Source organism: Macaca mulatta, chromosome 20 (assembly GCF_049350105.2).
Source record: "Macaca mulatta isolate MMU2019108-1 chromosome 20, T2T-MMU8v2.0, whole genome shotgun sequence".
Classification (NCBI taxonomy): domain Eukaryota; kingdom Metazoa; phylum Chordata; class Mammalia; order Primates; family Cercopithecidae; genus Macaca; species Macaca mulatta.
In genome coordinates, this window is record NC_133425.1 from 70,843,638 (window position 1) to 70,863,297 (window position 19,660).

Consider the following 19,660-nt stretch of genomic DNA (forward strand, 5'->3'; position numbering starts at 1 on the left):
AACCATGATAACTCTGGGTAGGAGATTGGCCAGTAATCATTATTCTCCTTAGGATCATGTAATTTACATTTCCTTAATCTGCATTTAGAAGTTGTCTGGCCAGAAAGATCCAAAACCTCTTTACAAAGCATGAAAAAGGAGAGGGGAGAGGATGTGGAGAATAGGGTAAGAGGGAGGCAAAGAGATAGAATTGCTTTAATAAGCTGCAAGATGGGCACTCAGTGGGGCATTAGACAACTCACCTGCTTTGGCAGAAACTGGACTAATCATTTGGAAGAATTAGGGATTTCTCTCCCACAAAAAAAATTCAATAATTTTCTCAAATATGACTGATCTATGGCTTCAGCTCAGTTGACAAAATCCTGTATATTTCTTACCTTTCTTCCTCCTGCAACTATGCTGTGTGGTTCAGTTTCAGAAGCTACCAACATATGCTCTGTAAATAATTTGATATTCACCAGACACAGTTGTAATTTTCCAACTCGTGGCTTCCATATGCCATGTGGATTCCACTAAAACCTAATATACTTGGGGTTGGACCAGGAAACTTTTGCCAAGGAGCTAACAAAAGCTCCAAGGTCTTTGGGCAGAGCCCTGGCACAGCAAGGCTGTTGGTGAGTAACTCGGAGAAGTGTGCTCAACTTCAGCCTTCCCTGTTCTTCCTCCCTCCAAAGCCCTGCTTCAAAAATAGCTAATACAACCTTCCATGTTGAACATTTTAATTAGAAAGCTACAGAACATAACGGATTCTTCATACAAGTTTTGCATTCAAATAATTTAATAAAATGCAAACCAAAGTTTATACATCTCTTTAGTCATCTTTCCATGTTTCATTACCTTTTGGGGATTTAAACCACAAACAATTTTTCATTTCAGTCTTAAGAGATGGGGCACACTGGCTCATGCCTGTATTCCTGGCACTCTGGGAAGCTGACACAGGAGGATTCCCTGAGGTCAGGAGTTCAAGACCAGCCTGGGCAACATAGTGAGAACCCCATCTTTAAAAATAAATAAATATCGGGGACCAGGCGTGGTGGCTCAAGCCTGTAATCCCAGCACTTTGGGCGGCCGAGACAGGCGCATCACGAGGTCAGGAGATCGAGACCATCCTGGCTAACACAGTGAAACCCCGTCTCTACTAAAAAATACAAAAAAACTAGCCGGGCGAGGTGGCGGGTGCCTGTAGTCCCAGCTACTTGGGAGGCTGAGGCAGGAGAATGGTGCAAACCCAGGAGGCGGAGCTTGCAGTGAGCTGAGATCCGGCCACTGCACTACAGCCCAGGCAACAGAGCGAGACTCCGTATCAAAATAAATAAATAAATAAATAAAAATAAATAAATAAATAAATATCAAGAAAAAAATTTAGCCATCTAAAATAGCCTGAATATTAAAAAAAGATAACGGGGACAGTGTTAGGGAATTCCTCTGCTTGAATACTTCAAAATAGCTTTGTTTCCAAAATTGTTTTTAGTCAGCCTAAAGGAAATGGGTGCTGGAGATGGATAATGATCTCCAAGGTAAACTGAGACACACACTGAGGGGTATGTTTCCGGGTGAACATGAAGCACGGATCACAGGGGCCACGTCCTCCCCATGGTAATGACCTGCTTGGGATCAGAAAGCAGCTCCGTCTGTCCTTGGAGGAGACTGCACGTGTCCTCAGGAGATGAATGGGCTGAACAAGCCGTCTTCCGTGTGCAGAGGCCCCTTCCAGCCATCTCTGCTCTTGCAGACACTTGCTTAGCCACGAGGGTAATCCACTGAACTGCTTGGCATTCTGCTAGTGGCCAGGCTGGACTGGCCTGCCCAGGCCAGCATCTTCTTTACTCCCTCACTGCTTCTTGTGTCCTTCCCAAAGCTGCCTGCCCTACCCTGATGGGCACTGTGGTCCTTAGTCAAGGGAAAGGCCAGCCGCTGGGCTTCCCACTAGCCTTCCAAATAAACTTGTGGTTGTCAGGCAGTGGGAGCCAATCCCAACACCAACTCCTGTTGCCCCTGTCCTTTGCAGGAAGGGGGACAGCTGTCAAGGAGGAGGAGGGCCAAGTGCCCAGGCTGTTGGGTGAGGGCCAGAAAGAACCTGTTGTGACAATCCTTCCTTCCCTCAGTGCTGCTGAGGGGGCTGGGAATGAAACAGCCCCTCTGACTTTAGCCTGCCATCAGGGGCACAGACAGAGGGCAAAACAGGGCGAAGAGCCAGCCACAGTTGGGCAGGGATCCAAGGCTGCTCAGCTGAGCTGATTACAGATGACTGACTGTTGGGCCAAGGGAGATGGACAGTCCAAGTGTCCTTCCAAGTGTCCAAGTCGCCTTCAGCAGCCCTCCCTCATGCCTGTGCTAATGCGGCCCTTGCCCTTGGGCCCTGCCCCTCCAGGTCTCCAGTTAGACGCCTCAGCTCTGGAAATCAAAGCTCTGAATGGGAAATGGAGATGCCCCCAGGTGCAAAGTGCTAGTGATTGGCATGTTTGTCACAAAAGAGCCCTGGAAAGCGTAAGAGTGGCTCACAGTAGAAGGAAGAAATGCACAGTGTGTTTCTCAGTTCAACAGAGGAAAAGTCTCTGCTTGACCAGAGATGGGACTCTTTCCAAGATGTCTGAACTGCCTGCCATTTTCTCCCGAAATTCAACTCTAAGGCAAGGAAGAAAACCCAAAAAGCTAATTATAGCCTCCAGGAACTCTCAGACCTTTCCACAAACTAGTCCTTGGTGATTCTGCAGGAGCTCTGAAGATACGGAACTTGTGTAGAGCAAAACTGGAAAGAACTGTTGTCTCTGAGGGGAAAAGCACACGAGCCCGCACGTGTCCTCTGGGCTCTTTCAAAGGGTCCTAAGATGTTCCCAGGAGATGACAATGAGGCAGCCACGGTCCTGCTGAGTCTTCAGAAACGGCCTTCCTAGGATAAGTGCTCCTTACACATTTCTCCCCGGGGCGTCGCTGTCACAGGGATGGTGGTCACTACCTGATTCTGAAACACGAAGATCTTGATTCTTTCAAACACCCAGAGGAAGATAAGCAGGATGCTGACATACTGCACCCAGGCGAACTTTACCATCTCCCAGAATCCTGGCTGATAAGAACAGATGGTTAAAGAGTTGAGGACCACATGGTATAAGTCAAAGTAAACTAAGGTTTAGGCCAGACAGGAAATGGCAAGAATATTTCAAATACTCTTAAGATGAAAGGAATAATGAAAGATTATTAAAAAATAAATATGGATGATTCTGACTTAGAAGAATGGCTCAGAAAGAAATACGAACAGGAAATGATTTCCTCCCCTGTATAAAGAGCAGACTCAGTCATTTATGTGGAGATACAGTGCTATAGCAATTTCCAATCAAAGGTTCCCACATCTGTTTCTGCTGGCGACAAGTTTGGAATCTTTCCTTTTTGGAAGCTGAGTTACCACTGCCTCTCTAACAGAAAGGATATGATATGGTTTCCACAGGATATTGGATGACAGCATTAATCACAAATGGAGTTTCATGGCTCTGCCCACCAGCCAGAGGAAGCTGGAGTCATTCAGGATGGTGGCAACTGCAATACAATCATTAACCATTAATCCATGTTGGGGGCAGCCTATCGGCAAAATATATTGAGGGCTATAAAAATATTTTTTTTTTCTTCTTTTTTTTTGAGAAGGAGTTTCACTCTTGTTGCCCCAGGCTGGAGTGCAATGGTATGATCTTGGCTCACTGCAACCTCCGCCTCCCGGGTTCAAGCAATTATCCTGCCTCGGCTTCCTGAGTAGCTGGGTTTACAGGCATGCGCCACCACACCCAGCTAATTTTGTATTTTCAGTAGAGACGAGGTTTCTTCACGTTGGTCAGGCTGGTCCCAAACTCCCAACCTCAGGTGATCTGCCCACCTCGGCCTCCCAAAGTGCTGGGATTACAGGCATGAGCCACCACGCCTGGCTATAAAAATATTATTTTATTCCTGTGGGATATTCTGTACTTCAGAACTGAAAGAAATCATTCGAAAGCATTAAAAATTGTGTGTATAAAGTAGATTAACATATAATTTGTTAAGATACTTGTCAAAAAAATATTTGATATGGTTTGGCTCTGTGTCTCCATCCAAATCTCACCTTGAATTGTAACAAACCCCATGTATCAAGGGCAGGACCAGATGGAGATAACTGAATCATGAGAGAAGTTTCCCCATGCCGTTCTCGTGATAGTGAGTTCTCACGAGATCTGATGGTTTTATTTGGGGCTTCCCCCTTAGCTCTGCTCTCATTCTCTCTTCTGCTGCCCTGTGAAGAGGTGCCTACTCCCAGTATTGTGAGGCCTACCCAGCCATGCAGAACTGCAAATCAATTAAACCTCTTTTCTTTATAAATTACCCAGTCTCGGTATGTCTTTACAGCCGTGTAAAATGGACTAATATTTATATTAAAATACGTCGGCCGGGCGCGGTGGCTCAAGCCTGTAATCCCAGCACTTTGGGAGGCCGAGACGGGCGGATCACGAGGTCAGGAGATCGAGACCATCCTGGCTAACACGGTGAAACCTCGTCTCTACTAAAAAAAATACAAAAAAAAACTAGCCGGGCGAGATGGAGAGCACCTGTAGTCCCAGCTACTCGGGAGGCTGAGGCAGGAGAATGGCATAAACCCAGGAGGCGGAGCTTGCAGTGAGCTGAGATCCGGCCACTGCACTCCAGCCTGGGCGACAGAGCGAGACTCTGTCTCAAAAAAAAAAAAAAAAAAAAAAAACGTCAAAAACTTGGAAATGGTCATGTGATCATCTACAATTGCTGAATGGCTGACTGAAAGAATAACATGTTGCCACTCTAAATAATATGTTTGGCTGGACAAAGTCTCGCATTCTTGTAATCCCAAGGATCTGGGAGGTCAAGGTGGGAGGGTCACTTGAGGCCAGGAGTTTGGGAACAGCTTGGCTAACATATTGAGACTCTCTCTCTACCAAAAAATAAAAAAATTAGCTGGGCATGGTGGCACGTGCCTGTAGTCCTAGCGGCCCAGGAGGCTGAGGTGAGATGATCACTGAACCCACAGCAGTTCGAGGTGACAATTGGCTATGATTACAGCACTGCACTCCAGCCTGAGCATCAGAACATGACCCTGTGCCTCTTCAAGAAAAAAAATTAGAACTTTGTAGCAGTGTGGGGAAATACTTCTATTACATAGAAATACAAATAATTGCCGGGCGCGGTGGCTCACGCCTGTAATCCCAGCACTTTGGGAGGGCGAGATGGGTGGATCATGAGGTCAGGAGATCAAGACCATCCTGGCTAACACGGTGAAATCCCATCTCTACTAAAAATACAAAAAATTAGCCGGGCATAGTGGTGGGCACCTCAGCCTTCTCCGGAGGCTGAGGCAGGAGAATGGTGTGAACCTGGGAGGCGGAGCTTGCAGTGAGCCGAGATCGCGCCACTGCACTCCAGCCTGGGCGACAGAGCAAGACTCCATCTCGAAAATAAAAAGAAAAAAGAAAAAAGAAATTAAAAAATAAAAATCCACATAAGAATAAAGAGTGAAAAAAGTAAAGAAAAACATCAGTTTCTTGGGCCGTGCTTTTTAGTTTTGTTTTAGAATTCCCTTTATTATTAGAAAAATGCTAATGTATGACATGAAATCAGAAAGCAATACTGGATTTGCAATCGTCTCCCTTGTGAAATGTTTGTGTGTCGTCTCCATGACGTCTGCTTGCCAAGTAACATTGTAGATGCCTTTACAGAAAACCTCAGTCACTGACCAGCCAAACGAGCCGAGTCAACACATGCCCTGGCCTAGAGCTCTGTAAGGAATGAGCACACTGTGCCTTCTGGCAGGAAGCAGGGGCACTCCTGTTCTCCTGCCGGACTGCTAATGTGGGGAGAGTCACCCACGTCCTCTGCTTCTCTCTGAAAAGCATGAACAGCAATTTGTCTTTGGCATCTGTTATAGGTGTGGTATGGGGAACAACTCAATTAGGCTTACATTTTTTAAAAGGGAAACTCATCAAGCCAGTGGTAGGAAAATGATGGCATTTAACTATCACTAACCTTCTGGACCATGGGATGCTGGAGGGGTGGGGGCGGTCCCAGGTCTGAAGATGAGGACGAAAAGGACAAATCCTGGACAGCACATTTGCTCCCATCGTTGAGCATTCACAGCTTTTCACATTTTTATCACAAGGGTTCCAGTTCTGCTTGTCTCTGTTGCCCCCACCAACCTTGAAAGTCCTGAGCAGCGGCTGAATGCGCTCTACCTGTGACTCACCGTTCCTCTCCTGGTAGGCAGCAACAACATGGGTGAGGTCATAGTCATAGGCAAAGGGGCTGGTCCCATTGATCACGGATACCTGGGACACAGGAGGATGTGGTGTGAGCACCTGGGAGACTCCTCCTCTCTTCCTTCTACCCTTCTGCCCACCCAGGCTGGTCCCACAGAGCACCCTCTCGTTCTTGGTGGCCTACTGCAGTATCAATAATCTTCTCTTCAAAGGTGAATAAACTCTCTTGCAACAATTTAAGTTCATTTACTCTGTCCTTCCTTCTGTGGGGATGAAAATAAGTGGTCAGTGTCCATGTTTCATGGGTTTTAAAGCTACTTATAAAATCTCTCTCTGCTGGATGTCATGGCTCATGTCTGTAATCCCAGCAATCTGGGAGGCTGAGGCAGGAGGGTCTGCTTGAGGCCAGAAGTTCGAGACTAGCCTGGGCAACATAAAGACCCCATCTCTACCAAAAAAAAAAAAAAAAAAACTCAATAAAATAGGCATTGTGGTGCCTCCAGGAGTATGAGGCACAATGAGTCATAAGTAGGCCACTGCACTTCAGCCTTGGCCACAGCGTGAGACTCTAGTTTTTTTATTAAAAAGGTGGTACGAGGGCAGGCACAGTGGCTCACACCTGCCAGCATGTTAGGAGGCCAAGGTGAGTAGATCACTTGGGTCCAGGAATTTGACACCAGCCTGAGAAACATGCCCCATCTCTACAAAAAATGTAAAATTTAGTCAGGCATGCTACCATGCACCTTAGTCCCAGCTAGGTGCTCAGAAGGCTGAGGTAGGAGAATCACCTGAGTCTGGGGAGGTCGAGGCTGCAGTGAGCCATGATTGCGCCACTGCACTCCAGCCTGGGTGACAAAGTGAAACCTTGTTACAAAAAATAAATAAAATTATAAATGAAATTGTTTTAAAAAAAGGTTAGGTGCGGTAGCTCATGTCTGTATTCCCAGTACCCTTGGAGGCTGAGGTGGGAGGACGGCTTATAACTGATAATTTCCCTTTTTCATTTTCCAAAGTACAGCAGCCCAACTTCTATGGTCCCCACTGTGATAAAATAAAGGTGAAGAATGAGTGATTACATGCATGAGTTCCGGACACAGAAAGTTCCTGGCTCTGTTATACTTTCAAGATGTGAGTCTTTGGGAAAATTAATCACTGTAAGCCCCAGTTTTGTCTTCTGCAAAATGAGTTCATTCTTTAAACAAGTCTCTCTGTGAGCTTATCATGTAACATGATAAGCTAGGCACAGACGTGATAGTGTATGAGATGCCACTGCTGTCAAGCCTGAGGGAGACAACAAATAAACACATAAACACGTGTCCTGAGTAGGCCAGGCGGCAGGAGGGAGAGAGTGGCTGAGAGATGGTGGAGGGAGGGGCTGTTGCTGTAGAAGCAGGTCAGGGAAGGACTGTGCTCCGCGATATCTGAACAGGGACCTGAATGGCATGGTCAGATAAGCCGCACGGATGCCTGGCAGGGGAAATGGCAAAAGCAAAAGCCCTGAGGTGGCAGCTGCTTCTCGGGTTTGAGGAACAGCAAAAAGGCCAAGGTGGCTGCAAGGAAGCAAGAGGGACAGCAAAGGGACCACTGGCTGGAGTGCTGGGAAAGGACATTGCAGGCAGCTCAGAGGTTGCTGTGATGATTAAAGGAGACGATACAGGTAACCCCCCGCACTCAGGGGTGGCATATGTTATGGGTTCAGTAAACTGTCTAGTAGTATTTCTGAAATACTTTACATGAGCATTTTACATCATCATTTTACATAATCTCTTGGAAACACATACTCCAAGTGCGTGTATGGAAGAGAGAATATGTGTGTGTGTGTGTGCACGCACATGTGTACCTAAAAACAATAAACAATTTAGTTATTCAACAAACACAGATTTTTTTCTCTGTCTCCCTCTAGGTGTAAATACATGTGTATCTTCATAGCCTGAAAAGACTTCATGGCAAGAATTCCTCAGAAGGCCCCTTGAAAGCCACCCACAGAGAAATGTTTCTATTTTTTATTCCCCTCTTCAAAGAACTCGATGAACAGTAACACACAGAAACAAAGGAGCTGGACAATGAGAAGCGCCCTTACGTTGTATCGGGCATCTAGGCCACCACAGCTCAGCAGCTGCTTCTGCTGCAGCCTCAGGTCTCCGTTCACATATAATTGGGATCCCGGGACAGGAAAGGAGGACTGGAGAAACGCCATGCTCTGCATCACGAGGGTCACCATCCTCTGAAATCATTAGAAGGACCAACATACCAACCGCCATCAGATCTGAAGGGCTCTGGGTGCTAAGAGTCACCTGTCTTGGCTGAAACCTAAGGGGCCCTCACATACCTAGCGTAGCCATGCAGGAAACACTGCCTAGAACCTTCTGAGCTATTAACAGCCCATATCAGTTAACATGACTTTAGTGAAAACCATGCGATTGGCCTAAGTTAAATCCCAAGCTACGTGGGGAAGAGGGCCTGCTACAGTGTGGGTCTTCTAGAAATCAGAAGAAGGGTTCTGGTCTATTAAAAATACACAAGGGAGGCCGGGCGCGGTGGCTCAAGCCTGAATCCCAGCACTTTGGGAGGCCGAGAAGGGCGGATCACGAGGTCAGGAGATTGAGACCATCCTGACTAACATGGTGAAATCCCGTCTCTACTAAAAAATACAAAAAACTAGCCAGGCGAGGTGGCAGGCCCCTGTAGTCCCAGCTACTCGGGAGGCTGAGGCAGGAGAATGGCGTGAACCCGGGAGGTGGAGCTTGCAGTGAGCTGAGATCCGGCCACTGCACTCCAGCCTGGGCGACACGGCGAGCCTCTGTCTCAAAAAAAAAAAAAAAAAAAAAAAAGACACAAGGGAGAGGACAGCCTCCCAGTGGACTGAATCACATGTAATTAATTGATAGGAGAAAGTCAGGATGAGCTACACACCGAGAACGTGCTCCGTGGACTGCTGGGGAAGCTCCAGCTTAAAATGTAACATGTCCATCTTCCCATCCTGGTTCCTGTCTTTTTCTCTAGTCTAGGAAACCCAAACAGGGCCAGCAGCCCCGGTCACTAATGAGTCTGGGAGGAATCCACATCACTTTTGTACATACACAATGACCCACTGTCTTGCTGTACACAACAGGCATTCTCTCCCCCACCAAAAGAAAAAGAAAAATAGACAGGTGTAAATGCATTAATACTGGGGTAAGAGACACAAAGTGCATGGCCCTTGAACTTCATATCTGAGTCTTTCAAACGATCACTGGCCAAAATAAATGGGAACTTGAAGTGGCAATAACAAGACAAGAAACATGTGAATAGCATTTGTCTCGTTTGATCTTTTTTTAAATTTTTAAAATTTAAAATTTAAAATTTATAGTTGTAAATTTTATTTTTTAAATTTAAAAATATTTTTAAGGCAGGGATCCTCCTGCCTTGGCCTCGCTAAATGCTAAGATTATAGGCGTGCACCACTACGCCCAGTCAGATCAGATCTTATTTGTTTTGTACTGGTGTTTTTTTCTTTTTCATAAACATGCCTGGATTTGTATGGAAAATTTAAACAGTGTATCAGAATTGTCTTCTATGCCTCTAGAAGCAACTTTTTAAAATAGAAAAACACCTAATCCTAATCATTATGCATTCCCCCAACAAACTCAACAGAAAATCACCAAGCTCTATTGACACATTCCGAAACCACAAGTGTCTCTGCTTCGGATTCTTGATGTTGGATCTCATCTCACCATTCGTGTGAGGACCTGAAAGCCTTGTGCATCTTTTAGTAGCGATCAATGAAATGGAAAAGGAATCTATGTCAAATCAACAAAGCATTAAACCACATCTGTATGATAAATTATGGGCATGAAAGTAAGGAAAAGAAACAGAGATCTGTGGAAGAGAAAAAGACAAATTATAGCTCATGAAGCATATGTAGGCAGTAAAAATAAATTGGTATCCACTCCCACCATCCAATCTGACCTCACAGTGATCCTAAAATGATCAGCAGGAAAGGACGGTTACTGAAAAGTGATCACTGCTGACATGATCCCTCCATACAACTCTGGATCTTTCTGCTACAAGTGATCCTTCCCCACTGTAGGTTCCCAGAACGATTCTACTATGGTGTAGCAGCATTCCCACCTGGATCCCCCATCTACTGATTCATTTTGATTCCCACCATTACTATTATGTGAGGAAAATAATTGTTGTACTTTTTTGGGCTAATAAGGTCATTTGAGACGAAGAAATCCCAGTTTTCAGAAACTTTCAATTATTTATTTCCTTCTAGACAATAATATCCTTATTGTAGGTCTTGTTTTAGAGAAACCTCCCTCCCTCTTCTCTTGTATACTTTCTCTCTGCCCTGTTTCATCAGCTTCGGGGAGGGATATCTACTACCAGGGCTGATGATCAAGTTACTGAGGTAATGATGGACTAGTCATTACGGGTAGGATGAAAAGAGCCTGCCTTGTCTTCCTGTGGATTTTCTTCAATTGGGACTTGGGTAGAAAATGTTGTGTAACTCTCTGTGACAGATCCACGCCTTCTGGATCTCTAGGGTTGGACAGGAAACAAAGATCACATTTCTCAACTTGCAACAGAGGATAGTGGCCAGGAGACAACTGCCAGACGCCAACACACTGTGGGGCACGGGGAGAAATTCATTTCATTTGATCTTTACAATAAATGTTAAGCCCCAGGCAGGCAGAACAAGTATTTTCCCATTACATAGTTGAGAAAACCACGGGTGAGGGAGGTTAGGGCATTTATCAGAGGTATAGCAAGTAACCGTGAAGACAGAATTTCAGATCAGGTCTTTGACTTCAAATGTGGTATCCTTTCCAGGACTAAAATATCCAGACTTACTTACTTACTTGCTTACTTATTTATTTATTTTTGAGACGGAGTCTTGCTCTGTTGCCCAGGCTAGAGTGCGGTGGCATGGTCTTGGCTCACTACAACCTCCGCCTCCTGGGTTCAAGCAATTCTCCTGCCTCAGTCTCCTGAGTAGCTGGGATTACAGGCATCTGCCACTTCGCCCAGCTAATTTTTTGTATATTTAGTAGATATGGGGTTTCACCATGTTGGCCAGGCTGGTCTTGAACTCCTGACCTTGTGATCCGCCCGCTTTGGCCTCCCAAAGTGCTGGGATTACAGGTGTAAGTCACCACGCCCAGTCAGATTTATATAAAAATTCAGGCCGGGCGCGGTGGCTCAAGCCTGTAATCCCAGCACTTTGGGAGGCCGAGACGGGTGGATCACGAGGTCAGGAGATCGAGACCATCCTGGCTAACCCGGTGAAACCTCGTCTCTACTTAAAAAAATACAAAAAACTAGCCGGGCGAGGTGGCGGGCGCCTGTAGTCCCAGCTACTCGGGAGGCTGAGGCAGGAGAATGGCGTGAACCCGGGAGGCGGAGCTTGCAGTGAGCTGAGATCCGGCCATTGCACTCCAGCCTGGGCGACAGAGCGAGACTCCGTCTCAAAAAAAAAAAAAATAAAAAATAAATAAATAAATAAAATAAAAATAAAAATAAAAATTCAAAAAGAAGACAGTGGGTTGGAAAAGTCTTTTTGCAAAACGCCAGCACCAGGCATCAAAGTCTGTATACTTGCCTGTGTGCATAATTCCACTCTAAGTTCAGAGAGGGCAGAGATGTGGCTCAGCACCATCAATAGTGTCTACTTGTTAAATTCACTCATTAATGTGTTAGGAACTTTTTGAGGCCCTACAGGCACTATTCCAGATGACGAGAATATAACCTAAACAAAACAGACAAAGTCTCCATCCTAATGGAGCTTATGTTCCTAACCAAGAAGACAGAAAATAGATTAATAAATATGCAACAATATCAAATAGTGATAAGTGCCACAGAGAAAAATGAGGCAGGCTAAAATGAAAGAATAATGAAGGTAGAATTTAACAAAAAGTTTTAAAGAAAATATTCAGGATGACCTGACATGTTGGAGACCTGAAGGAAGTGAGGTGATGAGGTGATGGGGTGCAACAATGTCTCAGGGATGAAGGATCTAGACTCAACAAGTGCATGTGCTCTGGGTACCCATGGGGCCAGTACAGCTGGCAGAATGGGTGAGAGGGAGAGCAGGGTGGACACAGGGGACAGAGAAGTGAGGATGCAAAGGGTGTATCTCCCAAAAACAACCTGTCACTAAGCTAGACTCTCACCCCTATGGGCTAACAAGGGTTGGCTCTGTTATCACTTGGACCACTGAAGAAGTCAACTAATTAATTCCATTTAGTTGAAAGTAAGCCTAACATATGTGCAACAGCTACAAAGGCAGGCATTCAAAGGTCACTACTTCCTCAACACAAACTCCAGGTCACTATCTAACCTCCCACAGGTGCCTGGCCAAGAGAATTCACAAATGACACAACCACTTCACACCTATGAGGTATATGCAGGATTTGAAACAATTATTATATCCATTGATTGTCCCACGTGATCCCTCCACATATCCGAGGAGAGAGGTGGGTACTCTCATGCCCAGGATATGGATAGATAAATTGAGGCTGAATAAATGAACTACTGCCCTTCCTCCACCAATGAAACAAGCCACCTTTAGTTAATAGTGTCAATCAGAAATTGAGGGCAGGATTCTCGGTCTTCAGGGTTTCAGGCTCCACCTCTTCCACAACAAAGTCATATCCTCCTGCAGCTTCTTTTCTGGCTGCCATTAGGCCAGGAGCTAATCCTACCTTTGCTGCCCAGAGACTCGCCCTCCCTGGCTGGCAGCAGCTCCAGAGGGGGCAGCGCCAGCATTTGGATACTGCTCTTCCCTGACAAATGTGCACCCATCAGAGCTCTGGCGCCCACACAAATCCCTCCTGCCTGGGCAGCTAGTGTGGCTCCTGGCTCAGTCAAGAGCAGCCTGGCCTCCCAGCTGAGGCCCCCTGTCCACCACCCACTGCCAGCTCATCCCCAAGCCCCAGCACAGCACCATGCCTCTCTTCCAAGGCAGAAAGACCATCTTCTATCCCGAGTCCTCACCTGCCACTCCCAAATCAATCTGACCCTCTGACCACCCAAACACCTAGTCTGCAGAAAGTTCTAGGATGGCATCAGGAATTCACTGGTCCAAAGCAAAAAAATGGGATGCAAACCTGCCTCCAAGAACTCCGACTAAGACCTGGTGTGGTGGCTCACACCTGTAATCCCAGAACTTTGGGAGGCTGAGGCAGGTGGATCTCACCTGAGGTCAGGAGTTCAAGACCAGCCTGGTCAACATGGTGAAACCCCATCTCTACTACTACTACTACTACTAAAAATTGGCTAGGTGTGGTGGCGTGTGGCTGTAATCCCAGTTACTCGGGAGCCTGAGGCAGGAGAATCACTGGAATCTGGGAGGCAGAGGTTGCAGTGAGCTGAGATTGTGCCACTGCACTGGAGCCTGGGCGACAGACTGAGACTCTGTTCCCCCACCAAAAAAAAGCAAATAACAACAAAAACAAAAATTAGCTGTGCATGGTGGCACGCTCCTGTAATCCCAGCCACTTGGGAGGCTAACGCAGGAGAATTGGTTGAATCTGGGAGGCGGAGGCTGCAGTGAGCCGAGATCACACCACCACTGCCCTCCAGCCTGGGCGACAGAGCAAGACTCTGTCTCAAAAAAACAAAAAAAAGAACTCAGATTAATCACCACTGCCTGCTGTCTGCCCCCATTGACATGAGATCACCCCCTGGACCCCTGCTGTGGAAGGCTTCTGCTGAAGCCATGATAAGCATAGCTTTTAGTAGTAATTCAAGGCACTGCTGGAGCCTGGTTTCTTACTGACTGTCCCATAACCATCAGGGCAGTGACCTAGGAGGCAGGACCCTGATCTGCCAGAAACACACGAAGCTGGAAACTTCCAGAAAAGTGGGTCTGGACACAGGTATGCCAACCAACTAAGGGCTGAACTGTGTGCACCGCAGATTCCCGTGTTAAACATGATAGGGCTGTGGCCTTACAAGAGGAAGAGATCTCAATCTCCTGATATATCTCTCTCTGCTCTGTGAGGACATAGAAGGCACCCAACTTCAAGTCAGAACCCAGCCATGCTGGCACCCTTATCTGGCACCCTTTTCTCACACTTCCATCGTCCAGAACTGAGGAAACAATGTCTGTGTGTGTGTGTTCAGAGACATGGTCCCTCTCCGTTGCCCAGGCTAGAACGCAGTGCTCAATCACAGCTCACCGCACCCTTGAACTCCTGGTCTCAAGCAATCCTCCCACCTCGGCCTCCCAAAGTGCTGGCATTACAGGTGTGAGCCATAAGGCCAGCCAATGTCTGTTTTTTTCTTTTGTTTGTTTGTTTTTGAGACAGAGTTTCACTCTTGTTGCCCAGGCTGTAGTGCAGTGGTGCCATCTCGGCTCACTGCAACCTCTGCCTCCCAGGTTCAAGCGATTCTCCTGTCTCAGACTCCTGAGAAGCTGGGATTACAGACATGTGCCACCACGGCCGGCTAATTTTTTGTATTTTTAGTAGAGACGGAGTTTCGCCATGTTGGTCAGGCTGGTCTCGAACTCCTGACCTCAGGTGATCCGCCCGCCTCAGCCTCCCAAAGTGCTGGGATTACAGGCATGAGCCACTGCGCCTGACCCCAGTGTCTGCTTTTTAAGACAAACTAATCTGTGGTATTTCATTAAGGCAGCACAACCTAAGATACCAACACTCAACCCTTCCCACTTCCCCAGGAACACAGCCCCTGCCCCAGGAGGTCTGCTAGGTGTCTGACCCACATCTCAATTTTCATTTTTTTTTTTTTTGAGATGGAGTCTTACTCTGTCGCCCAGGCTAGAGTGCAGTGGCACGATCTTGGCTCACTGCAACCTCTGCCTCCCGTGTTCAAGCGCTTCTCCTGCCTCTGCCTCCTGAGTAGCTGGGACTACAGGCACATGCCACCTAGCCCAGCTATTTTTTGTATTTTTAGTAGAGACAGAATTTCACCATGTTGGCCAGGCTGGTCTTGAACTCTTGACCTCAAGTAATCCACCTGCCTCAGTCTCCCAAAGTGCCGGGATAGCAGGTGTGTGCCACCATGCCCAGCTAATTTTTGTATTTTTAGTAGATACAGGGTTTCACTATGTTGGCCAGGCTGGTCTTGAACTCCTGACTTTGTGATCCACCCACCTCAGCCTCCCAAAGTGCTGGGATTACAGGCATGAGCCACTGCAACTGGCCATCAGTCTTCTTAAAAGCTTAAAGGCCAATTTGTAAACAGGATCTGGTGTAGCAGGCCAGAACCTCCCTCAGGGTTTGAAAAGGGGAGGCACACTGCACCCCCTACAAGCTTGAGCCAAATCCATTAGCTCCTTCAGGGCCTACATATATTATATAGCATCACTAAAGTCACTTCAAGTAGGAAAAAAAGGCTTTATTAAGGTAATATATAAAGCTGTTTCAGATGGATGAGATTATTAAAGGATTATAATAGCAAAGGCAAACACAGTTCTATAAAACACTTTTTAAAAAATGATTTCCCTTTAATCTACTGCACCTTAATTTGCCATCTATTTAATAACTATTTGTCGATTGTCATATAATACTTTTCATTTCCCTGGCTCAACACTGTCAAAAATCTTTGTCAAAGTATCTTGTAGTATTTCTTTGTTCATTGCTTCAAATCAAGTGTGTGTATTATCTTCAGTTTTGTTGGCAGCTTTACTTTGGCAGCTAAAGGCACATCAGTTTCCTATAAGGAAGTCAGACAACTAATCCATAATAAAAGACGGCTGGGCACGGTGGCGCATGCCTGTAATTCCAGCACTTTCAGAGGCCAAAGCAGGAGGATGGCTTAAAGCCAGTAGCTGAAGACCACCCATGTGTGGGAACATGTATCTGAGGTCCTGGCTTCTCTGTAGTCCTAGCTACTGGGGAGGCTGAGGCAGGAATTGTGTGAGCCCAGAAGTTCAAGGTTATAGTGAGCTATGATCACATCACTGCACAATACTACACAACATCACTACACAACAGAGCGAGACCCCATGTCTTTAAAAAAGAAAAAAAGAAAAAAAAAAAAGGCTGGGAGTGGCGGCTCACACCTATAATCCTTGCACTTTGCAAGGCCGAGGTGGGAGGATCATTTGAGCTCAGGAGTTCAAGACTAGACTGGGCCACATGGGGAGACCCTATCTCTACAAAAAAATAAAAATAAAAAACTAGCTGGGCATGGTGGCTCACACCTGTGGTCCCAGATACTCAGGAGGCTGAGTTGGGAGAATCATTTGCGCCCAGGAGGTGGACACTACAGTGAGCCATGACAGCACCACTGTACTCCAGGCTGGGCAACATAGTAAGACCTTGTCTCAAATGAATAAAAAAATAAAAGAATATAAGGGGAAATGAGATTAAGCACTGTGGTAGAATGGGTCCCAAAAGGTGTTCAAATTCTCATCCCCAAAACCTGTGAATAGGTTACAAGGCAAAAGGTGTTGAAGACATGGTTTGCTAGCCTATTTAACAAAATGAAGAAAATAACTTTTAAAAATCCTGTGATTAAATTAAGGATATTTAATCAGTTCTGATTAAAGATCTTGCAGTAGGGGGTTATTGTAAATTTTCAAGACGGGTCTAAAGTAATCATGTTTGTTTGTGAGGAGGAGACAGGAGGTCAGAGTCAGATTTGAAGATGTTACGCCACTGGATTTGGAGAAGAGGAGGGGACCACGGGCCTAGGAATGCAGGTGGCCTCTAAAAGCTGGTAAAGTCAAGGAAAGAAATTCTTCCTAGAGCCTCTAGAAAGAACATAGTCCTGTTGACACCTTGGTTTTAGCCCAGAGACATCAATTTGGACTTTTGACCACCAGAAGTATGAACTGTAAGATTACAAAATCAATATGGTTTTAAGTAGCTCAATTTGGGGAATTAATTACAGTAACAATAGCAAACTTATACAAACATTAAGAATTTATTCATTAATCTGTGAATATTTATTTATTTATTTTTGAGTCTCACTCTGTCACCCAGGCTGGAGTGGAGTGGCACGATCTCAGCTCACTGCAACCTCCACCTCCTGGGATCAAGAGATTCTCCTGCCTCTGCCTCCTGAGTAGCTGGGACTACAGGCACACGCCAACATGTCCGGCTAAGTTTTGTATTTTTAGTAGCGACAGAACTTCATGTTGGCCAGGCTGGTCTTGAACTCTTGACCTCTAGTAATCCACCCGCCTCAGCCTCCCAAAGTGCTGGGACAGCAGGTGTGCACCACCACGCCCAGCTAAGTAGCTGGGATTACAGGCACAAGCCACTATGTCGAGCTAATTTTTTTGTATTTTTAGTAGCAATGGGGTTTTGCCATGTTGGCCAGGCTGGTCTCGAACTCCTGACCTCAGGTGATCGCCCACCTTGGCCTCCCAAAGTGCTGGGATTACAGGCATGAGCCACTGTGCCCAGTCCATCTATGAATATTTACAGAGTTTGTTCTATATGCTGGCAACATTGGTGAAAAAAAGAGTCTAAGATGCCTGCTCTCAAAGAGTTTATTTCTTTAAGGATATATTTTCAGAGAGATATTGCAGTGAAAGAGAACAGACACAGAGAACATAAACACAAGGGGTCTATAATGGCCTGCTCCCTGGCCTCTAACTGCCACAGCAGAGTCACCTAACTCCCAACCAAGGCCTCAAGACCAACCGGGCCCCAAATGGCAGCAATGGAAAGAACCCGAGCCAAGTGGGCAGCGTGAGGCTCAGCACTCAGCCCCCCTTCCAGCTGGCCCCACTCTCATCTTGTGTTCCAGCGAACAACTGGGTCAACACAGCCCGTTCCTCTGGGGTTCTAAGCAGACCACATGAGTCCTCCTGGGGATTAAGAGTTTTATGTGGTCCTGCAACTCTATGCTGAGGCTGGGCTGCCTTGATACTAATCATTGCCCATCAGCCTGCAGCTCCACGCGTTGCCCACTGGGAGGTTCCTCTCTTGTCAAAGCCTGGACGTCCAACTGTCCTCTCCACTCCTCCCTAACAAGAGGACGTGCCCACTGAACTACCAACTGTAGTCAACCACCTGTCTCTGAATACTGCCTGCCTGCTCCTCCCTGGTTCTTGGGTGTGCCCCTGGCCTGCCTCACCTCAGTGGTCTCTGGGTCCTAGCCTGACCAGACTTTGTCCTGATCAGGCTTTCCATCTATTCTCCACGCAAAGCCAGTAAGTCAATGCCACTGAGTACGGGATTTCTTCTCGGGATACAGCAAATATTCTCAAATTGATTGTGACAGTTCAAAGGAAGCTGTGCCAAAGATCTGGAAGGCTTAGTGGGAGAACCGGCAACAGGTGGCACCAGGTCTGGGAGATTCCTAGAAAGCGGAGCGGGTCTCGGAGGGGGTGGATTTGGCCCGAGGCGCCCGCGCGGAGGGGCCGGGCTGCAGCCCCCGGGCAAAGGGAGCGCGAGCTCTGATCCCTCAGCCGGGCCGGGCCGCTCCGAGACACCTCGAAGGACGCCGGGCGCCGTGGGGGCAACCCAGGCAGGGCGGGGACCACCGCCTCCCGGGCTCGTGGGGTGCAGCTCTGAACCTGAGACGCTCGGAAGCTCCAAAGGCCAAGACCCGCTCGGGTGGCAGTCGAGCGCCCTCCAGCCCCGGGCCCACCTGCGGCCGCTCCCTGCACCTCACGCCCAGCGGGACTCCAGGGCTCTGCCTCAGGGACCGGCGAGGAAGTGACGGGGAAAGGGTCTCCAGGAGGACAGCGCCCACCCAGCAGGTCGGCAGCACACCGGGGATCCCGCCCGGACTCGGGGCGCCCACAACCTGGCCGACCCGCCGCTGCCGTCGCTCCCCTCGCGCTCCATCAGGTCGCCCTGCACCACAGAGTTGAGGGACGAGCGGCCGAAGGGCGGCAGCGGCCAGCCACCAGCACCCTCATCTCCTCAGGGTCACCTCCAGCCGGGACCCTCTTCCCTGCATCCCAACGGCGCTGCCAAGTGACCGTTCCCTCCTCCTATCACAAGGCGCTGCAGCCGGCGGGGGCAGAGCCGGAGTTGTTCCCGCCCCCGACGTTGCGCGGGGCTCGCACAGACCCACCCCCACGGACGCGGGCCTTCCCGGAGAAGCTGCCCCTGCCCGCCAAGTGCGCGCTCTGCCCTGCCCTTCTCTGCAGCGCCCCCTGTAAGAAAGAAGGGAATTGCAAGGCCGGGCGCGGTGGCTCAAGCCTGTAATCCCAGCACTTTGGGAGGCCGAGACGGGCGGATCACGAGGTCAGGAGATCGAGACCATCCTGGCTAACACAATGAAACCCCGTCTCCACTAAAAATACAAAAAAATTAGCCGGGCGTGGTGGCGGCGCCTGTAGTCCCAGCTACTCGGGAGGCTGAGGCAGGAGAATGGCGGGAACCCGGGAGGCGGAGCTTGCAGTGAGCCGAGATCGCGCCACTGCACTCCAGCCTGGGCGACAGAGCGAGACTCCGCCTCAAAAAAAAAAAAAAAAAAAGAAAGAAGGGAATTGCATGCGGCCCAGC

At 47.7% G+C, this 19,660-nt stretch overlaps 1 protein-coding gene across 6 annotated transcripts; it reads right to left on the reverse strand.

The window, feature by feature from the left end:
• Nucleotides 1–705: 705 nt before the first annotated feature.
• Nucleotides 706–18,560, reverse strand: LOC144337745 (transmembrane protein 231-like). 6 transcript variants are annotated; one of them, XR_013411239.1, is made up of 5 exons: nucleotides 18,279–18,560; nucleotides 9,153–9,243; nucleotides 8,320–8,463; nucleotides 6,010–6,308; nucleotides 706–1,058 (listed from the first exon to the last, which is right to left on the reverse strand). XR_013411239.1 is itself a non-coding variant. In XM_077984729.1 (5 exons), exons 1-5 carry the CDS (start codon nucleotides 18,332–18,334, stop codon nucleotides 3,043–3,045), a joined length of 612 nt encoding a protein of 203 aa, XP_077840855.1. In that variant the 5' UTR covers nucleotides 18,335–18,560; the 3' UTR covers nucleotides 2,898–3,042. The 6 variants fall into 6 exon arrangements, 5 of the variants coding, with proteins under 5 accessions (XP_077840858.1, XP_077840856.1, XP_077840855.1 ...); XM_077984729.1 differs by lacking the exon at nucleotides 706–1,058 and adding an exon at nucleotides 2,898–3,064; XM_077984732.1 differs by lacking the exons at nucleotides 706–1,058; nucleotides 18,279–18,560 and adding an exon at nucleotides 2,123–2,962 and having other exon boundaries at nucleotides 6,227–6,308; nucleotides 9,153–9,356.
• Between the last annotated feature and the right edge of the window lie 1,100 nt (nucleotides 18,561–19,660).

Coding starts and splice junctions, on each gene's coding strand:
- LOC144337745 (XM_077984728.1), bottom strand. CDS start 18,334: ATGGAAAGCCTGATCAGGACAAAGTCTGGTCAGGCTAGGACCCAGAGA. Junction 8,464..9,152: donor GTCCACGGAGCACGTTCTCG/GTGTGTAGCTCA, acceptor TAATGATTTCAG/AGGATGGTGACCCTCGTGAT. Junction 6,309..8,319: donor GCCTAGATGCCCGATACAAC/GTAAGGGCGCTT, acceptor CCTGTGTCCCAG/GTATCCGTGATCAATGGGAC.